The following is a 15130-nucleotide window of genomic DNA, read 5'->3' as shown; positions in this document are numbered from 1 at the left end:
ACATACATTATAACACACAAACCATTGCACAAATAAAAGTGTATGTTAAGATATTTAATGATCAATGCGTGTCATCATTATCATATTGGCATATGTTATTTGCCAACAGAAAGTAAAGTAGATGGCAATACGTGTATCTATAAATGTTATTATGCCACTTAATGTTTTGAACAAGTCACAAAACACTAGACAAGTACAAGAGAACTTTAAGGTTGCCATTAAAATATAGGCATAGTCGATATGACTACAATTATTTTCCTCAGTTAGGGTACAGTTCAAGTCTTCTTTGAATTGCTTGTGTGTAAATTAAAAGTATGACAGATAAATAGACAAACTTAACGTCCACGCACAATTTATTCTGATTTCTATTTAGTTTGCAGAAATAGGTTGAATAGGTAGAAAGAAGGAAATAAAACAAATCCAACACACTTACTAGAACAGAGCTCCTATTCAGTGCAGTTCTTTAAATGCCTCTTTCCCTTTCCCACAACGTAACATGTAAAAAATTGCTTTACAAATAACTGTTCTGGCGGTTGAATTTGAGTACAGTGAAAAATAAGAGCAAACAAAATCGCCTCTGTGAAAAGTGAGAAAAATACTCTTAAGGACAATGTAAATCTCCAAATCTTTGTATTGAAGCAGTTACACGGAGAAACATTAGATATGAGGAAGAGTTAGGTTAAGGTTAGACATTAGTAACAAAAGTACAATGTACTGGTCCTACCTCTAGAGATTCCTCTGAACGACCAAACATCTCAGCAAAGTCTGATGGACTTTTCCTCAGAGTCTGTTCAGCAGGCAGTGTGTTGTCATTATAAGAGGATACGAACTTAAAGTCACTGGTTCGAGATCCTGTTGTCAGGTATGCGTCATAGTTGTAAGTGCTGCGTAAAGTTCCTGTGCCGTCAACATCTGCGTAATTAGGAGGGAGATAAGCGCTGGGGATGGCCACTGCTCCATCAAACAGCAGTCTGGGTTTTGTCCTGCGACAGAACCTCACACCCAGAATAATAATGATGAAGGTCAGAAAAAACGTGGACACAGACACCAGAGCAATGATCAGATAAGAGGTCAGTTTGGAATTCTTGTCATCATAAGAAATGTCCTTCAGTTCTGGCACCTCAGCCAAGTTATCAGAAATAAGTAAATACATGGAACAGGTGGCAGAGAGAGAGGGCTGTCCGTTATCTTTCACTGACACAATAAGGTTCTGTTTCATGCTGTCAGACTCTGAAATGTCCCGCTGTGTCCTGATCTCTCCGCTGTGAAGACCAATAGTGAAAAGTCCAGGATCAGTGGATTTGACTATATGATAGGACAGCCAGGCGTTCTGTCCGGAGTCCGCGTCCACTGCGATCACTTTGGACACCAGAGAGCCTCCGTGTGCAGCTTTGGGGACCAGCTCGGTCATGAACGAGTTTCCCTCCGGGGCGGGGTACAGTATCTGAGGAGAGTTGTCGTTCACATCCGATATGAACACACTGACGGTCACGTTGCTGCTCAGAGGAGGAGAACCGTTGTCTCTGGCCATCACCTGCACTTTAAAACTCCTGAACTGTTCATAATCAAACGACCTCACAGCGTGGATCACCCCCGTGTCTCCGTTAACTGACAGGTACGAGGACACCGGGGCACCGTTCACCTCACCAGGTAACAGAGAATAAATCACTGTACCGTTCTGTCTCCAGTCGGGGTCTCGAGCAGTAACGGAACATAAGGTGGAGCCAGGTTTGTTATTTTCACTCACATATGCGCTGTACGACTGTTCCTCAAACACTGGGGGGTTGTCGTTGATGTCAGCTACAGATAACTGAACAGTTTTAGAGGAGGACAGAGGTGGAGAACCCTCATCAGTGGCGCTGATTGTAATGTTGTAATCAGACACTAGTTCACGGTCCAGTTGTCCTGTGGTCACCAGAGAATAATAGTTTTTGATAGAAGGAACTAACTTAAAAGGGACATTTTGCTGAATGAAGCAACGGACCTGTCCGTTACTTCCAGAGTCTCTGTCCTGTACATTAATGATGCCCACCTCTGTACCAGGTGGGGTATCCTCTAGTATGGGATTTTTCAAAGTTTTAACCGACGTAACAGGGGTGTTGTCATTAACATCGGTGACGTCAATTTTTAACGTACACGATGACACTAATCCAAGACCATCTTTTGCTGTAATTTGCATTTCATATGCCGGCAACTCTTCGTAATCTATTGATCCACTTACTTTCACTTCACCAGTTCTTTGATCAATAGAAAACGCATTGTTACTTTCATCAGAAATCAGATCAAATTCATATGTCACCTCTCCATTGACTCCCACGTCTGCGTCACTTGCACTCACTGTGACCACTACAGTTTCTAAAGGAGAGTTTTCTGGGAGAGTAGCTTCATAAACAGCTTGGCTAAACACCGGTGCGTTGTCATTAGCATCCAGCACAGTAACTAGAATGACAGCAGTACCGGATCTCTGAGGTGTCCCTCCGTCTGTTGCCACAATCACAAACGTCAGCTCCTGCTGTTGTTCTCTATCGAGCTCTTTCTCTAAAATTAACTCACTATATTTGCCTCCTCCACTTTTTTCAATAACGTTCAGTTTGAAGTTTTGATTTGTTTCAATACTGTAGCCCTGAATGGCGTTTTGTCCGATATCGGCATCGTGGGCCTCATCTAAACGATAGCGACTTCCTTTGGTTGCAGATTCTGTCATTTCAATTTTTATAGTACTCTTTTTAAATTGTGGTGAATTGTCATTTATATCTTGGACGTGAATACTAACACGATGCAGCTCCAAAGGGTCCTCTAAAACGAGCTCCTGCTTTAAAACGCATGATGCCTTTTTGCCACAAAGCCCCTCTCTGTCAATCCTATCAGCAACAATGATATCTCCAGTGCTCAGATTAATATCACAATACCGTTTGTTGTTTCCGTCTCCATCAATCCGAGCCTTCCTTGCGGACAATTTTGCCACATCAAGCCCAATGTCTTTCGCTATATTTCCAACAACTGAGCCGCGTTTAGTCTCCTCTGGAAAAGAATAAGCGAAATCTCCACAGACGGTTTGCAGCGTCAGAAACAATACACCCAAGGAGATAACCAGGCCAAGCACGGAAAATGCCCTGAATCCCATTTTTCCTTCAAGATCAGTGCCGAATCTACCAAAACCAATATTTAAAGAATAAAAAAATCCGGCCAATCCAAATCATCCGCGAATAAAACTGGAGTACTACAATAAATGGTGTAAGTTTGCGGCTTTCAACACCAAACAGCTTATGGTGATATGGAAATGTACAAGCGGAGAAGACAACAAGATGCAGCAGCTTAAAGTAAAGCTGGTGGACAGCGACCCTCTGAGCAAAGCGTTGGTATAACAAAAGAAGCAAAGCAGACAACTCAGATGAAAAAAACAAAAACAAAAAAATCTAAACTGTATCTGGATGTAAACAACAAAAAGGAGATATTTTAAAAGTAGAAAGGATTTTGCTAGTGTATTTTCTAAATGAATACTAATTCAATTACACATAATTGATGGCAATAGGAAGAGCAGCTTTGGTTTCAGCACCATGGACAGATACCACCATATAATATAATGCTTATCATGGAAGATGGTCTACATCTATTCAGAGCCTCACAAGAAAAACAAAAGCAATTTTACATAATAATAATAGTAATAATAATAATAATAATAAGTAACCTGTGGTCGACTTTCTCAATCTCATAAAACAGTGGATGTGACAGAAAGCTAAAACCGGCCAGAGTTTTCATTTTTCACCACCAAGAAAAATTTCGGGTTTCATAAGTTATATTTAAGAAGTATGAGAAATAGGCTAGAAATACACAAACGTATAATTGTTATATCAATTGAACTGATACTGTCTTTTAAGTTTTCTTAATAACTTAAGACCATAGGTAATGAAACACTTTGTTAATTGCAATCATTGGTCTGATAGAAAAGTTAGATGCACACACTGCACCTCATTTAAATGTATTCTATGTGCTTACTTCTTATACCACAGAGGTGACCTTTAATTACCACGATTCATTTACTTGTTAAATGCATATGAAATAATTGTTTGGCCACATTTACACTGAAGTATACCGTTGAAAGAAACGTTCTGATATTTAAAAAAATGCATACTGAAGATATTTATTTGAAGGTATTTAAAGGGTGAGACTGCATGAGTTTCAAAGAAAGTGTGTACATTATGTATTTATACATGGGAAGCTGAAGATAAAAAGACAAATTTAAAAATGTCAACCTAATCGTGCTAAATGTTAATTAAATACCCACATACCCCTGAGGTTAAGAAGCATGTTCACGGAAAAGCAAATACTGAAAAATCTAAGTTTGAATTTTGTAGGAAATGTTGTGTAAAATATACTATCAATCCTAGAAGCAATCTACATCACGATGCTGATTATATACGAGTCAATGAAGGAATAGAAGGTGTTCAGACAAGTATTAGGGAAGTAGCTTCTTTTTACACAAGCACAGCGCCTACCTCTAGAGGCTCCAAAGAATCTCCAAACACCTCAGCAAAGTCTGATGGACTTTTCCTCAGAGTCTGGTCAGCAGGCAGTGTGTTGTCATTATAGGATGATACGAACTTAAAGTCACTGGTCCGAGATCCTGTTGTCAGGTATGCGTCATAGTTGTAAGTGCTGCGTAAAGTTCCTGTGCCGTCAACATCTGCGTAATTGGGAGGGAGATAAGCGCTGGGGATGGCTACAGCTCCGTCAAACAACAATCTGGGCTTTCTCCTGCGACAGAACCTCACACCCAGAATGATGATGATGAAGGTCAGAAAAAACGTGGACACAGACACCAGAGCAATGATCAGATAAGAGGTCAGTTTGGAATTCTTGTCATCATAAGAAATGTCCTTCAGTTCTGGCACCTCAGCCAAGTTATCAGAAATAAGTAAATACATGGAACAGGTGGCAGAGAGAGAGGGCTGTCCGTTATCTTTCACTGACACAATAAGGTTCTGTTTCATGCTGTCAGACTCTGAAATGTCCCGCTGTGTCCTGATCTCTCCGCTGTGGACACCAATAGTGAAAAGTCCAGGATCAGTGGATTTGACTATATGATAGGACAGCCAGGCGTTCTGTCCGGAGTCCGCGTCCACCGCGATCACTTTGGACACCAGAGAGCCTCCGTGTGCAGCTTTGGGGACCAGCTCGGTCATGAACGAGTTTCCCTCCGGGGCGGGGTACAGTATCTGAGGAGAGTTGTCGTTCACATCCGATATGAACACACTGACGGTCACGTTGCTGCTCAGAGGAGGAGAACCGTTGTCTCTGGCCATCACCTGCACTTTAAAACTCCTGAACTGTTCATAATCAAACGACCTCACAGCGTGGATCACCCCCGTGTCTCCGTTAACTGACAGGTACGAGGACACCGGGGCACCGTTCACCTCACCAGGTAACAGAGAATAAATCACTGTACCGTTCTGTCTCAAGTCGGGGTCTCGAGCACTGACGGAACATAAAGTGGAGCCAGGTTTGTTATTTTCACTCACATATGCGCTGTACGACTGTTCCTCAAACACTGGGGGGTTGTCATTGATGTCAGCTACAGATAACTGAACAATTTTAGAGGAGGACAGAGGTGGAGAGCCCTCGTCAGTGGCGCTGATTGTAATGTTGTAATCAGACACTAGTTCTCGGTCCAGTTGTCCTGTGGTCACCAGAGAATAATAGTTTTTAATGGAAGGAACTAATTTAAAAGGGACATTTTGCTGAATGGAGCAACGGACCTGTCCATTTGTCTCAGAGTCTCTGTCCTGCACGTTAATGATGCCCACCTCTGTACCAGGTGACACGTTCTCCGGTATGGGGCTCATCAAAGATTTCATATATATCACAGGAGCATTATCATTAACATCAGTAACATCAATCACGACTTTGCAATCAGATGAAAGCCCATAACCATCTTTGGCATCAATCCGCATTTCATATTTAGCGTTACTCTCGAAATCCAGTGGCCCTGTGACTTTAATTTCTCCACTTTTATTGTTCAGTGAGAAAACCTTTTTGGCTCTATCTGAAATACGACTGAATTCATATGTCACATCTCCATTCACTCCCTCATCTGCATCAGTGGCACTTACAGTGACCACGACAGTATCAACGACAGAGTTTTCAGGTAGACTGGCTTTAAAAACGGCCTGGCTGAAGATTGGGGCGTTATCATTAGCATCCAGCACAGTCACGTGTATACTGGCAGTTCCTGATTTTTGTGGATTGCCACCATCAATTGCAATCAGCACAAAAATGAGATCGTGTTCTTTTTCACGGTCAAGCTCCTTGTCCAACACCAACTCGATGCTCTTAGAACCATCAGTATCGTCTCGCACAGATAAAACAAAATGTTCATTGTTTTGTAGACTGTACTGTTGAACGGTATTTTGTCCGATGTCCGCATCATGTGCTTCGTTAACACGATATCGAGCTCCTTTCACAGCCGATTCGGTTATTTCCAATTTAATCATATCTTTTGGGAAAATTGGGAAATTGTCATTTACATCCTGTATGAGCAGAGAAATGCGGTGCAGCTCTAAAGGGTTCTCCAGCACTAATTCGAATTTAAGTATGCACGAAATCTTTTCACCGCACAGCTCCTCTCTATCGATCCGTTCCCTAATCACAAAATCCCCCGTCTTTTGATCAATATCACAGTAATGCTGGTAGTTGTCTTCGGTATCAATACGGGGCTTTACGAAATATCATTTTCCCTACTTCCAGCCCAAGATCCTTGGCAGCATTTCCAACAATGGACCCGGGTCTCATCTCCTCGGGAACTGAGTAACTGAGGTCTGCAGCGGTTATGTGGACAAAAAGAACAATGCCGAAGAAATACTGCAGCAAACATATTGCTTTGAAGTCCATTGTTTCTGCCTAAAGAAGATAACGAGAAGCAAAAATCCCTCGTTTATAAAATTACAACCTAATGGCAAAATTAAGGTACGCCGATCCCACAACAATGGCAGCTCTCGCTTTAATACTTAGATTACTGTCTTTGCAGTGGGTGGAGAACTTAACCGTCCCATATCTGTGAGTGAGCAGCGACGCCGTGAGTTTATTTGTAATATTACAAATGAACAAATACTATTCTGGTATAAAATTCATCGTTGTTGCCAGTGAACACTACAATGTCACATTTCAACTGAACACATTAAACGGCGATTTCTTCCTGTGTTTTAATGGGCGCGTGTATAGAGAACATCATTCAGCACCACGGACAGCGACTGATTAGTCAAGAGACCAACAGCTTTGACACATTTAAGATTTCCGTCTTTAAAGTGCTAATACTACATATTGATAACTGATCAAACAGATATACTGATGTTATTGCAGTATATACCAAGTAGTAAGGGATGTGGTTACAGCATCTATGAATTGACAATGGCACAAGTGTGCTGAAAATGTAAATACCGGAACTCAAAGCTCTTGTGGTTCCTTTTGACATCTATTTCCCATACATAAAATAAGAGAATTTCCTATAATCTTCTCTGTGAACTTACGTTGATAGTTAGCAACAAAGGCATGTGATGAAAATGTATCAAACACACTATATGTGGTAATAATAAGTTATATAATAATGTTCCATGGTCGGGACATTTATGGATTGAGCGCTTGTGTTTTCCATATTTTAAGATAATGAAAATATAATCTTAGTCACAATCAATACCACAGTTAAACAGTTACTAAAATGTTTAAAAGGCCTCCTTAAACAATTCTGGTATAAGCACAATAAGAAATTTATGAAATGATAAAGCGCAATAGAGAAAAAGTCAAAAGTTTGATAATTGTTGAAATTTGCTGAGGAACACGTTACTAGTCTAAAACTCCATAATTATAAGAACTGTTAAAAACAACGTAAAGTAAAAAGAAAGCAATTATGTCACAGCCAAATGAAGCCTAACGAATCATTTTTCTTTAGAACCTCTTAAGAACCAATTTCTTGACTGCAATGCTAAAACCCAGACTTCACCAAAAGTATAACGGCTAATAACGGAAATGGTAATCTACGTTATGCTGAATAATACTGTTTCAAAGTAAGACTGGTTAAAACAATTGACAATATTATTTGGAAGCTCGTAATCAACATTGAACGTAAAATTAAATAATTCTTGACTCCTACCTCTGGAGACTCATTGGACTGGGCAAACATTTCATCAAAGTCTGATGGACTTTTCCTCAGAGTCTGGTCAGCAGGCAGTGTGTTGTCATTATAAGATGATACGAACTTAAAGTCACTGGTTCGAGATCCTGTTGTCAGGTATGCGTCATAGTTGTAAGTGCTGCGTAAAGTTCCTGTGCCGTCAACATCTGCGTAATTAGGAGGGAGATAAGCGCTGGGGATGGCCACTGCTCCATCAAACAACAGTCTGGGCTTTCTCCTACGACAGAACCTCACACCCAGAATGATGATGATGAAGGTCAGAAAAAACGTGGACACAGACACCAGAGCAATGATCAGATAAGAGGTCAGTTTGGAATTCTTGTCATCATAAGAAATGTCCTTCAGTTCTGGCACCTCAGCCAAGTTATCAGAAATAAGTAAATACATGGAACAGGTGGCAGAGAGAGAGGGCTGTCCGTTATCTTTCACTGACACAATAAGGTTCTGTTTCATGCTGTCAGACTCTGAAATGTCCCGCTGTGTCCTGATCTCTCCGCTGTGGAGACCAATAGTAAAAAGTCCAGGATCAGTGGATTTGACTATATGATAGGACAGCCAGGCGTTCTGTCCGGAGTCCGCGTCCACCGCGATCACTTTGGACACCAGAGAACCTCCGTGTGCAGCTTTGGGGACCAGCTCGGTCATGAACGAGTTTCCCTCCGGGGCGGGGTACAGTATCTGAGGAGAGTTGTCGTTCACATCCGATATGAACACACTGACGGTCACGTTGCTGCTCAGAGGAGGAGAACCGTTGTCTCTGGCCATCACCTGCACTTTAAAACTCCTGAACTGTTCATAATCAAACGACCTCACAGCGTGGATCACCCCCGTGTCTCCGTTAACTGACAGGTACGAGGACACCGGGGCACCGTTCACCTCACCAGGTAACAGAGAATAAATCACTGTACCGTTCTGTCTCCAGTCGGGGTCTCGAGCAGTAACGGAACATAAAGTGGAGCCAGGTTTGTTGTTTTCACTCACATATGCGCTGTACGACTGTTCCTCAAACACTGGGGGGTTGTCGTTGATGTCAGCTACAGATAACTGAACAGTTTTAGAGGAGGACAGAGGTGGAGAACCCTCGTCAGTGGCGCTGATTGTAATGTTGTAATCAGACACTAGTTCTCGGTCCAGTTGTCCTGTGGTCACCAGAGAATAATAGTTTTTGATAGAAGGAACTAACTTAAAAGGGACATTTTGCTGAATGGAGCAGCGGACCTGTCTGTTACTGTCAGAGTCTCTGTCCTGCACGTTAATGATGCCCACCTCTGTACCAGGTGACACGTTCTCAGGTATGGGGTTAGTCAGTGATTTTAAATATATCACTGGAGCATTGTCGTTGATATCAGTAACATCTATTATAACTTTGGCGTATGAAGTTAGACCTAAACCATCTTTGGCTTTTACTCTCATTTCAAATGAACCCCTTTCTTCAAAATCAATCACACCAGTTACACGAATTTCTCCTGTTTTAGGATTAATAGAAAAAACATCTGCATGGTCACCTGACACATGGCCAAAGTCATATGTCACATCACCGTTTAATCCTTCATCTGCGTCTGTAGCACTAACAGTAATTACTATAGTATCTGGAGGTGAGTTTTCTGGCAGACTGGCTTTATAAACAGCCTGACTAAACACTGGGGCGTTATCATTAGCATCCAGTACAGTGACGTGTATGACTACAGTACCTGATCTCTGAGGAGAGCCACCATCCAAAGCTGTGAGAAGCAAATTCATCTCTTTTTGCTTTTCTCGATCAAGTTTATTTTCTAGTACGAGTTCAACTTTGTTACTGGTAACAGACAGAATGAAGTTGTCGTTTTTTTCTAAGGTATATCTTTGAACCGCATTTTGACCTATATCTGCATCATGGGCCTCCTCGATAGAGAAACGGTTTCCCTTCTCAGCTGATTCTCTTATTTCCATTTCTATCAATTTATCATTAAATTGCGGCGAGTTGTCATTTACATCTTGAATATGAAGACTTACATGATGGAGTTCTAAAGGATTTTCTAGTACCAGGTCTACTTTTAAAAGACATGATGGTTTCTTCCCACAAACGCTTTCTCTGTCTATTGCGTCTACTGTTATTAAATCTCCGGTGTTCATCTTAATATCACAGTACCGCTTACGAGATCCTTCCAAATCAACACGGGCCTGTCGTGATGCTAATGTCTTCAGATCAACCCCAAGATCTTTTGCTACATTTCCAATCACTGATTCTCGTTTCATCTCTTCAGGAATAGAATAACTTAAATCTCCACGAGTAAGGCGCAGCGTTACAGCAATGGAAGCGAGACAGAAAGCCGACCATAGGGCTCGAAATCCTTTGTTCCCCATCCTGGCACACAATGTCTCTTCAGTTTGTACGATTTACGTCCAAAATGCAAAAAATATATCTCACACCAACCAATAATTCCAATGTTAATTCCACGATGCAACACGTCCTAACATATTTGACGATTTTAACTGTCTGTTGCAAAACAGTCATCTGATATCCATGCAGCAGCAGTGGGTGGAGAGGTGTGGGTTCATTTTCTGTCAGTCAACAGCGACACCATGAGTCCTTATTTATCTTTACAGTGATAGAAGAAACCCATAACAAAACCGAAAACGCAGGTCAAAATTATTAATGGATATACAATAGCAAACACAACGACTCACTACTAGATACAGATCATACGCAGCTTACACCACCAACCGGTATCTAAGGTTCTCTGATCTGTGTTTGTTGATTAGTGCCTGAATACATTTTCCAGGATAGTTCAAGATCAACTCTAAATGAGACTTTGCGCTTTTAGAGTCGTGCTTAGTAGTTCTCTGTAAGTCTCTAAAGCCTCTGGACACAGGAAACACACAAAAACCAAAACTAAATAAACAATAAAAAGAAATCTGTTTTATTTTCATTTCCCCTTCTATTCGGCTATTTAGTAGTAGAGAGTTTGTTATTTTCTCCTTATCTTTTCCTATGCATCAGTTTGTCACGTCTGATGTAAAAAAGTCATATAAATTAACACTGACAGTAATGTTAACATATGAAGAGTGTGCGTCCCAAAACGTTTTATACTGAACTTAAAAAAAAATGGTGCATTCCTTATAAGTGAGTCAACTTTGGTATTCTTGGATCTTTTCTCCCTGGTACACATCTAAGTTTAAATGCGTTTTGTTTGTGGCACTCAATTGTTCAAACACCGGAAATGTAGTTTACCTTTGTCGCAGTTTTGTATATCCTATGTGAACCAAAATGTCTGCTGTTTAAGCCCCAGAAAAGAAAATACAAGAAACATTATAAAAAAACATAAACAAACAATATGAAATGAAAATATGAATATCAAACTGCGCATGAACGCTCCATATCAAGACAATAAGATGCTAGTGTCGGGTAAGTAGAAACATTTCAACATATTTGTTACTGATAATTGTGATAATTATTACAAGTAGTAGCAACAAAAGTGGTAAAATCATTGATGGAGGGAATTAGGCCTAATGAAAATCAAACACCATAACTGAAAAGGAAAAAGACATCTCCGGTTGTGTAAGTGCATGTATGCGTGTGTGTCTAGGATCTAGTGGACAGACACTTTCAGATCTGCACGGTGCAGACCTGAAAGCACAAAAGACCAAATATTACACTGTTCTACTGATTAAGGACAGTGCTTGAAATTAATTCTAGTGAGAACAAAAAACACAACATGAAGCATGCTTCATCTTGAATATAAAGACTTACATGATTGAGTTCTAAAGAATTTGGAAATACTGATGTAGCTTTCTAATAATGATGAAACACGAGGAATCGCATAAGACGAAAATACATTAGTGTAATCTTAAAACATGAATTGAATTAAATTCAACATCTCCTACCTCTACAGACACTTCCAAATGTTCAAACGGATCAGCGAAGTCTGATGGACTTTTCCTCAGAGTCTGGTCAGCAGGCAGTGTGTTGTCATTATAAGATGATACGAACTTAAAGTCACTGGTTCGAGATCCTGTAGTCAGGTATGCGTCATAGTTGTAAGTGCTGCGTAAAGTTCCTGTGCCGTCTACATCTGCGTAATTAGGAGGGAGATAAGCGCTGGGGATGGCCACTGCTCCATCAAACAGCAGTCTGGGCTTTCTCCTACGACAGAACCTCACACCCAGAATGATGATGATGAAGGTCAGAAAAAACGTGGACACAGACACCAGAGCAATGATCAGATAAGAGGTCAGTTTGGAATTCTTGTCATCATAAGAAATGTCCTTCAGTTCTGGCACCTCAGCCAAGTTATCAGAAATAAGTAAATACATGGAACAGGTGGCAGAGAGAGAGGGCTGTCCGTTATCTTTCACTGACACAAGAAGGTTCTGTTTCATGCTGTCAGACTCTGAAATGTCCCGCTGTGTCCTGATCTCTCCGCTGTGGAGACCAATAGTGAAAAGTCCAGGATCAGTGGATTTGACTATATGATAGGACAGCCAGGCGTTCTGTCCGGAGTCCGCGTCCACCGCGATCACTTTGGACACCAGAGAGCCTCCGTGTGCAGCTTTGGGGACCAGCTCGGTCATGAACGAGTTGCCCTCCGGGGCGGGGTACAGTATCTGAGGAGAGTTGTCGTTCACATCCGATATGAACACACTGACGGTCACGTTGCTGCTCAGAGGAGGAGAACCGTTGTCTCTGGCCATCACCTGCACTTTAAAACTCCTGAACTGTTCATAATCAAACGACCTCACAGCGTGGATCACCCCCGTGTCTCCGTTAACTGACAGGTACGAGGACACCGGGGCACCGTTCACCTCACCAGGTAACAGAGAATAAATCACTGTACCGTTCTGTCTCCAGTCGGGGTCTCGAGCAGTAACGGAACATAAAGTGGAGCCAGGTTTGTTATTTTCACTCACATATGCGCTGTACGACTGTTCCTCAAACACTGGGGGGTTGTCGTTGATGTCAGCTACAGATAACTGAACAGTTTTAGAGGAGGACAGAGGTGGAGAGCCCTCGTCAGTGGCGCTGATTGTGATGTTGTAATCAGACACTAGTTCACGGTCCAGTTGTCCTGTGGTCACCAGAGAATAATAGTTTTTGATAGAAGGAACTAACTTAAAAGGGACATTTTGCTGAATGGAGCAGCGGACCTGTCTGTTATTGTCAGAGTCTCTGTCCTGCACGTTAATGATGCCCACCTCTGTACCAGGTGACACGTTCTCAGGTATGGGGTTATTAAGGGATTTCAGATATATCACTGGAGCATTGTCGTTGATATCAGTAACATCTATTATAACCTTGGCGTATGAAGTTAGACCTAAACCATCTTTGGCTTTTACTCTCATTTCAAATGAACCCCTTTCTTCAAAATCAATCACACCAGTTACACGAATTTCTCCAGTTTTAGGATTAATAGAAAAAACATCTGCATGGTCACCTGACACGTGGCCGAAGTCATATGTCACATCTCCATTTAATCCTTCATCTGCGTCTGTAGCACTAACAGTAATTACTATAGTATCTGGAGGTGAGTTTTCTGGCAGACTGGCTTTATAAACAGCCTGACTAAACACTGGGGCGTTATCATTAGCATCCAGTACAGTGACGTGTATGACTACAGTACCTGATCTCTGAGGAGAGCCACCATCCAAAGCTGTGAGAAGCAAATTCATCTCTTTTTGCTTTTCACGATCAAGTTTATTTTCTAGTACGAGTTCAACCTTGTTACTGGTAACAGACAGAATGAAGTTGTCGTTTTTTTCTAAGGTATATCTTTGAACTGCATTTTGTCCTATATCTGCATCATGGGCCTCCTCGATAGAGAAACGGTTTCCCTTGTCTGCTGACTCGCTTATTTCCATTTCTATCAATTTATCATTAAATTGCGGCGAGTTGTCATTTACATCTTGAATATGAAGATTTACATGATGGAGTTCTAAAGGATTTTCTAGTACCAGGTCTACTTTTAAAAGACATGATGGTTTCTTCCCACAAACGCTTTCTCTGTCTATTGCGTCTACTGTTATTAAATCTCCGGTGTTCATCTTAATATCACAGTACCGCTTACGAGATCCTTCCAAATCAACACGGGCCAGTCGTGATGCTAATGTCTTCAGATCAACCCCAAGATCTTTGGCTACATTTCCAATCACTGATTCTCGTTTCATCTCTTCAGGAATAGAATAACTTAAATCTCCACGAGTAAGGCGCAGCGTTACAGCGAAGGAAGCGAGACAGAAAGCCGACCATAGGGCTCGAAATCCTTTGTTCCCCATCCTGGCACACAATGTCTCTTCAGTTTGTACGATTTACGTCCAAAATGCAAAAAATATATCTCACACCAACCAATAATTCCAATGTTAATTCCACGATGCAACACGTCCTAACATATTTGACGATTTTAACTGTTTGTGGCAAAACAGTCATCTGATATCCATGCAGCAGCAGTGGGTGGAGAGGTGTGGGTTCATTTTCTGTCAATCAACAGCGACACCATGAGTCCCTATTTATCTTTACAGTGATAGAAGAAACCCATAACAAAACCGAAAACGCAGGTCAAAATTATTAATGGATATATAATAGCAAACACAACGACTCACTACTAGATACAGATCATACGCAGCTTACACCACCAACCGGTATCTAAGGTTCTCTGATCTGTGTTTGTTGATTATTCCCAGAATACATTTTCCAGGATAGTTCAGGATCAACTCTAAATGAGACTTTGCGCTTTTAGAGTCGTGCTTAGTAGTTCTCTGTAAGTCTCTAAAGCCTCTGGACACAGGAAACACACAAAAACCAAAACTAAATAAACAATAAAAAGAAATCTGTTTTATTTTCATTTCCCTTTCTATTCGGCTATTTAGTAAAGAGTGTTTTTTTTTATTTTCTTCTTATTATTATCTTTTCTTGTGCATCAGTCTGTCACGGCTGATGTAAAAAAGTGATATAAATTAACACTGACAATAATG

General features: G+C 41.1%; 2 protein-coding genes and 1 pseudogene across 3 annotated transcripts in view; all 3 read right to left on the bottom strand.

Moving 5' to 3' along the window:
* The window catches only part of LOC113160594 (protocadherin gamma-C5-like), a 228525-nt gene extending 213990 nt beyond the window's left edge, over positions 1-14535 (bottom strand). Inside the window, exon 1 of one of the 2 annotated variants that reach the window (XM_026357930.1) lies at positions 12050-14535. In XM_026357930.1, the coding sequence (XP_026213715.1) occupies positions 12050-14434 (2385 nt within the window). In that variant the 5' untranslated portion in view covers positions 14435-14535. Of the gene's footprint in view, positions 1-8143; positions 10661-12049 lie in introns of those variants that run through there. The other variant, XM_026357931.1, reaches the window with a different exon arrangement.
* LOC113160853 (protocadherin gamma-A11-like) lies at positions 686-3248 on the bottom strand. Its single transcript, XM_026358302.1, has one exon. The coding sequence runs from the start codon at positions 3122-3124 to the stop codon at positions 686-688; it is 2439 nt and encodes an 812-aa protein (XP_026214087.1). The 5' UTR covers positions 3125-3248.
* Positions 4476-6965, bottom strand: LOC113160852 (annotated as a pseudogene).
* Positions 14536-15130: the final 595 nt, after the last annotated feature.

Source organism: Anabas testudineus, chromosome 10 (assembly GCF_900324465.2).
Source record: "Anabas testudineus chromosome 10, fAnaTes1.2, whole genome shotgun sequence".
NCBI lineage: Eukaryota > Metazoa > Chordata > Actinopteri > Anabantiformes > Anabantidae > Anabas > Anabas testudineus.
Note: the sequence above shows the minus strand (reverse complement) of the source record. Positions and strands in the feature narration are given on the sequence as shown.

Excerpts from the sequence above, each read along its gene's own strand:
- LOC113160853 (XM_026358302.1), bottom strand. The coding sequence starts at position 3,124 with ATGGGATTCAGGGCATTTTCCGTGCTTGGCCTGGTTATCTCCTTGGGT.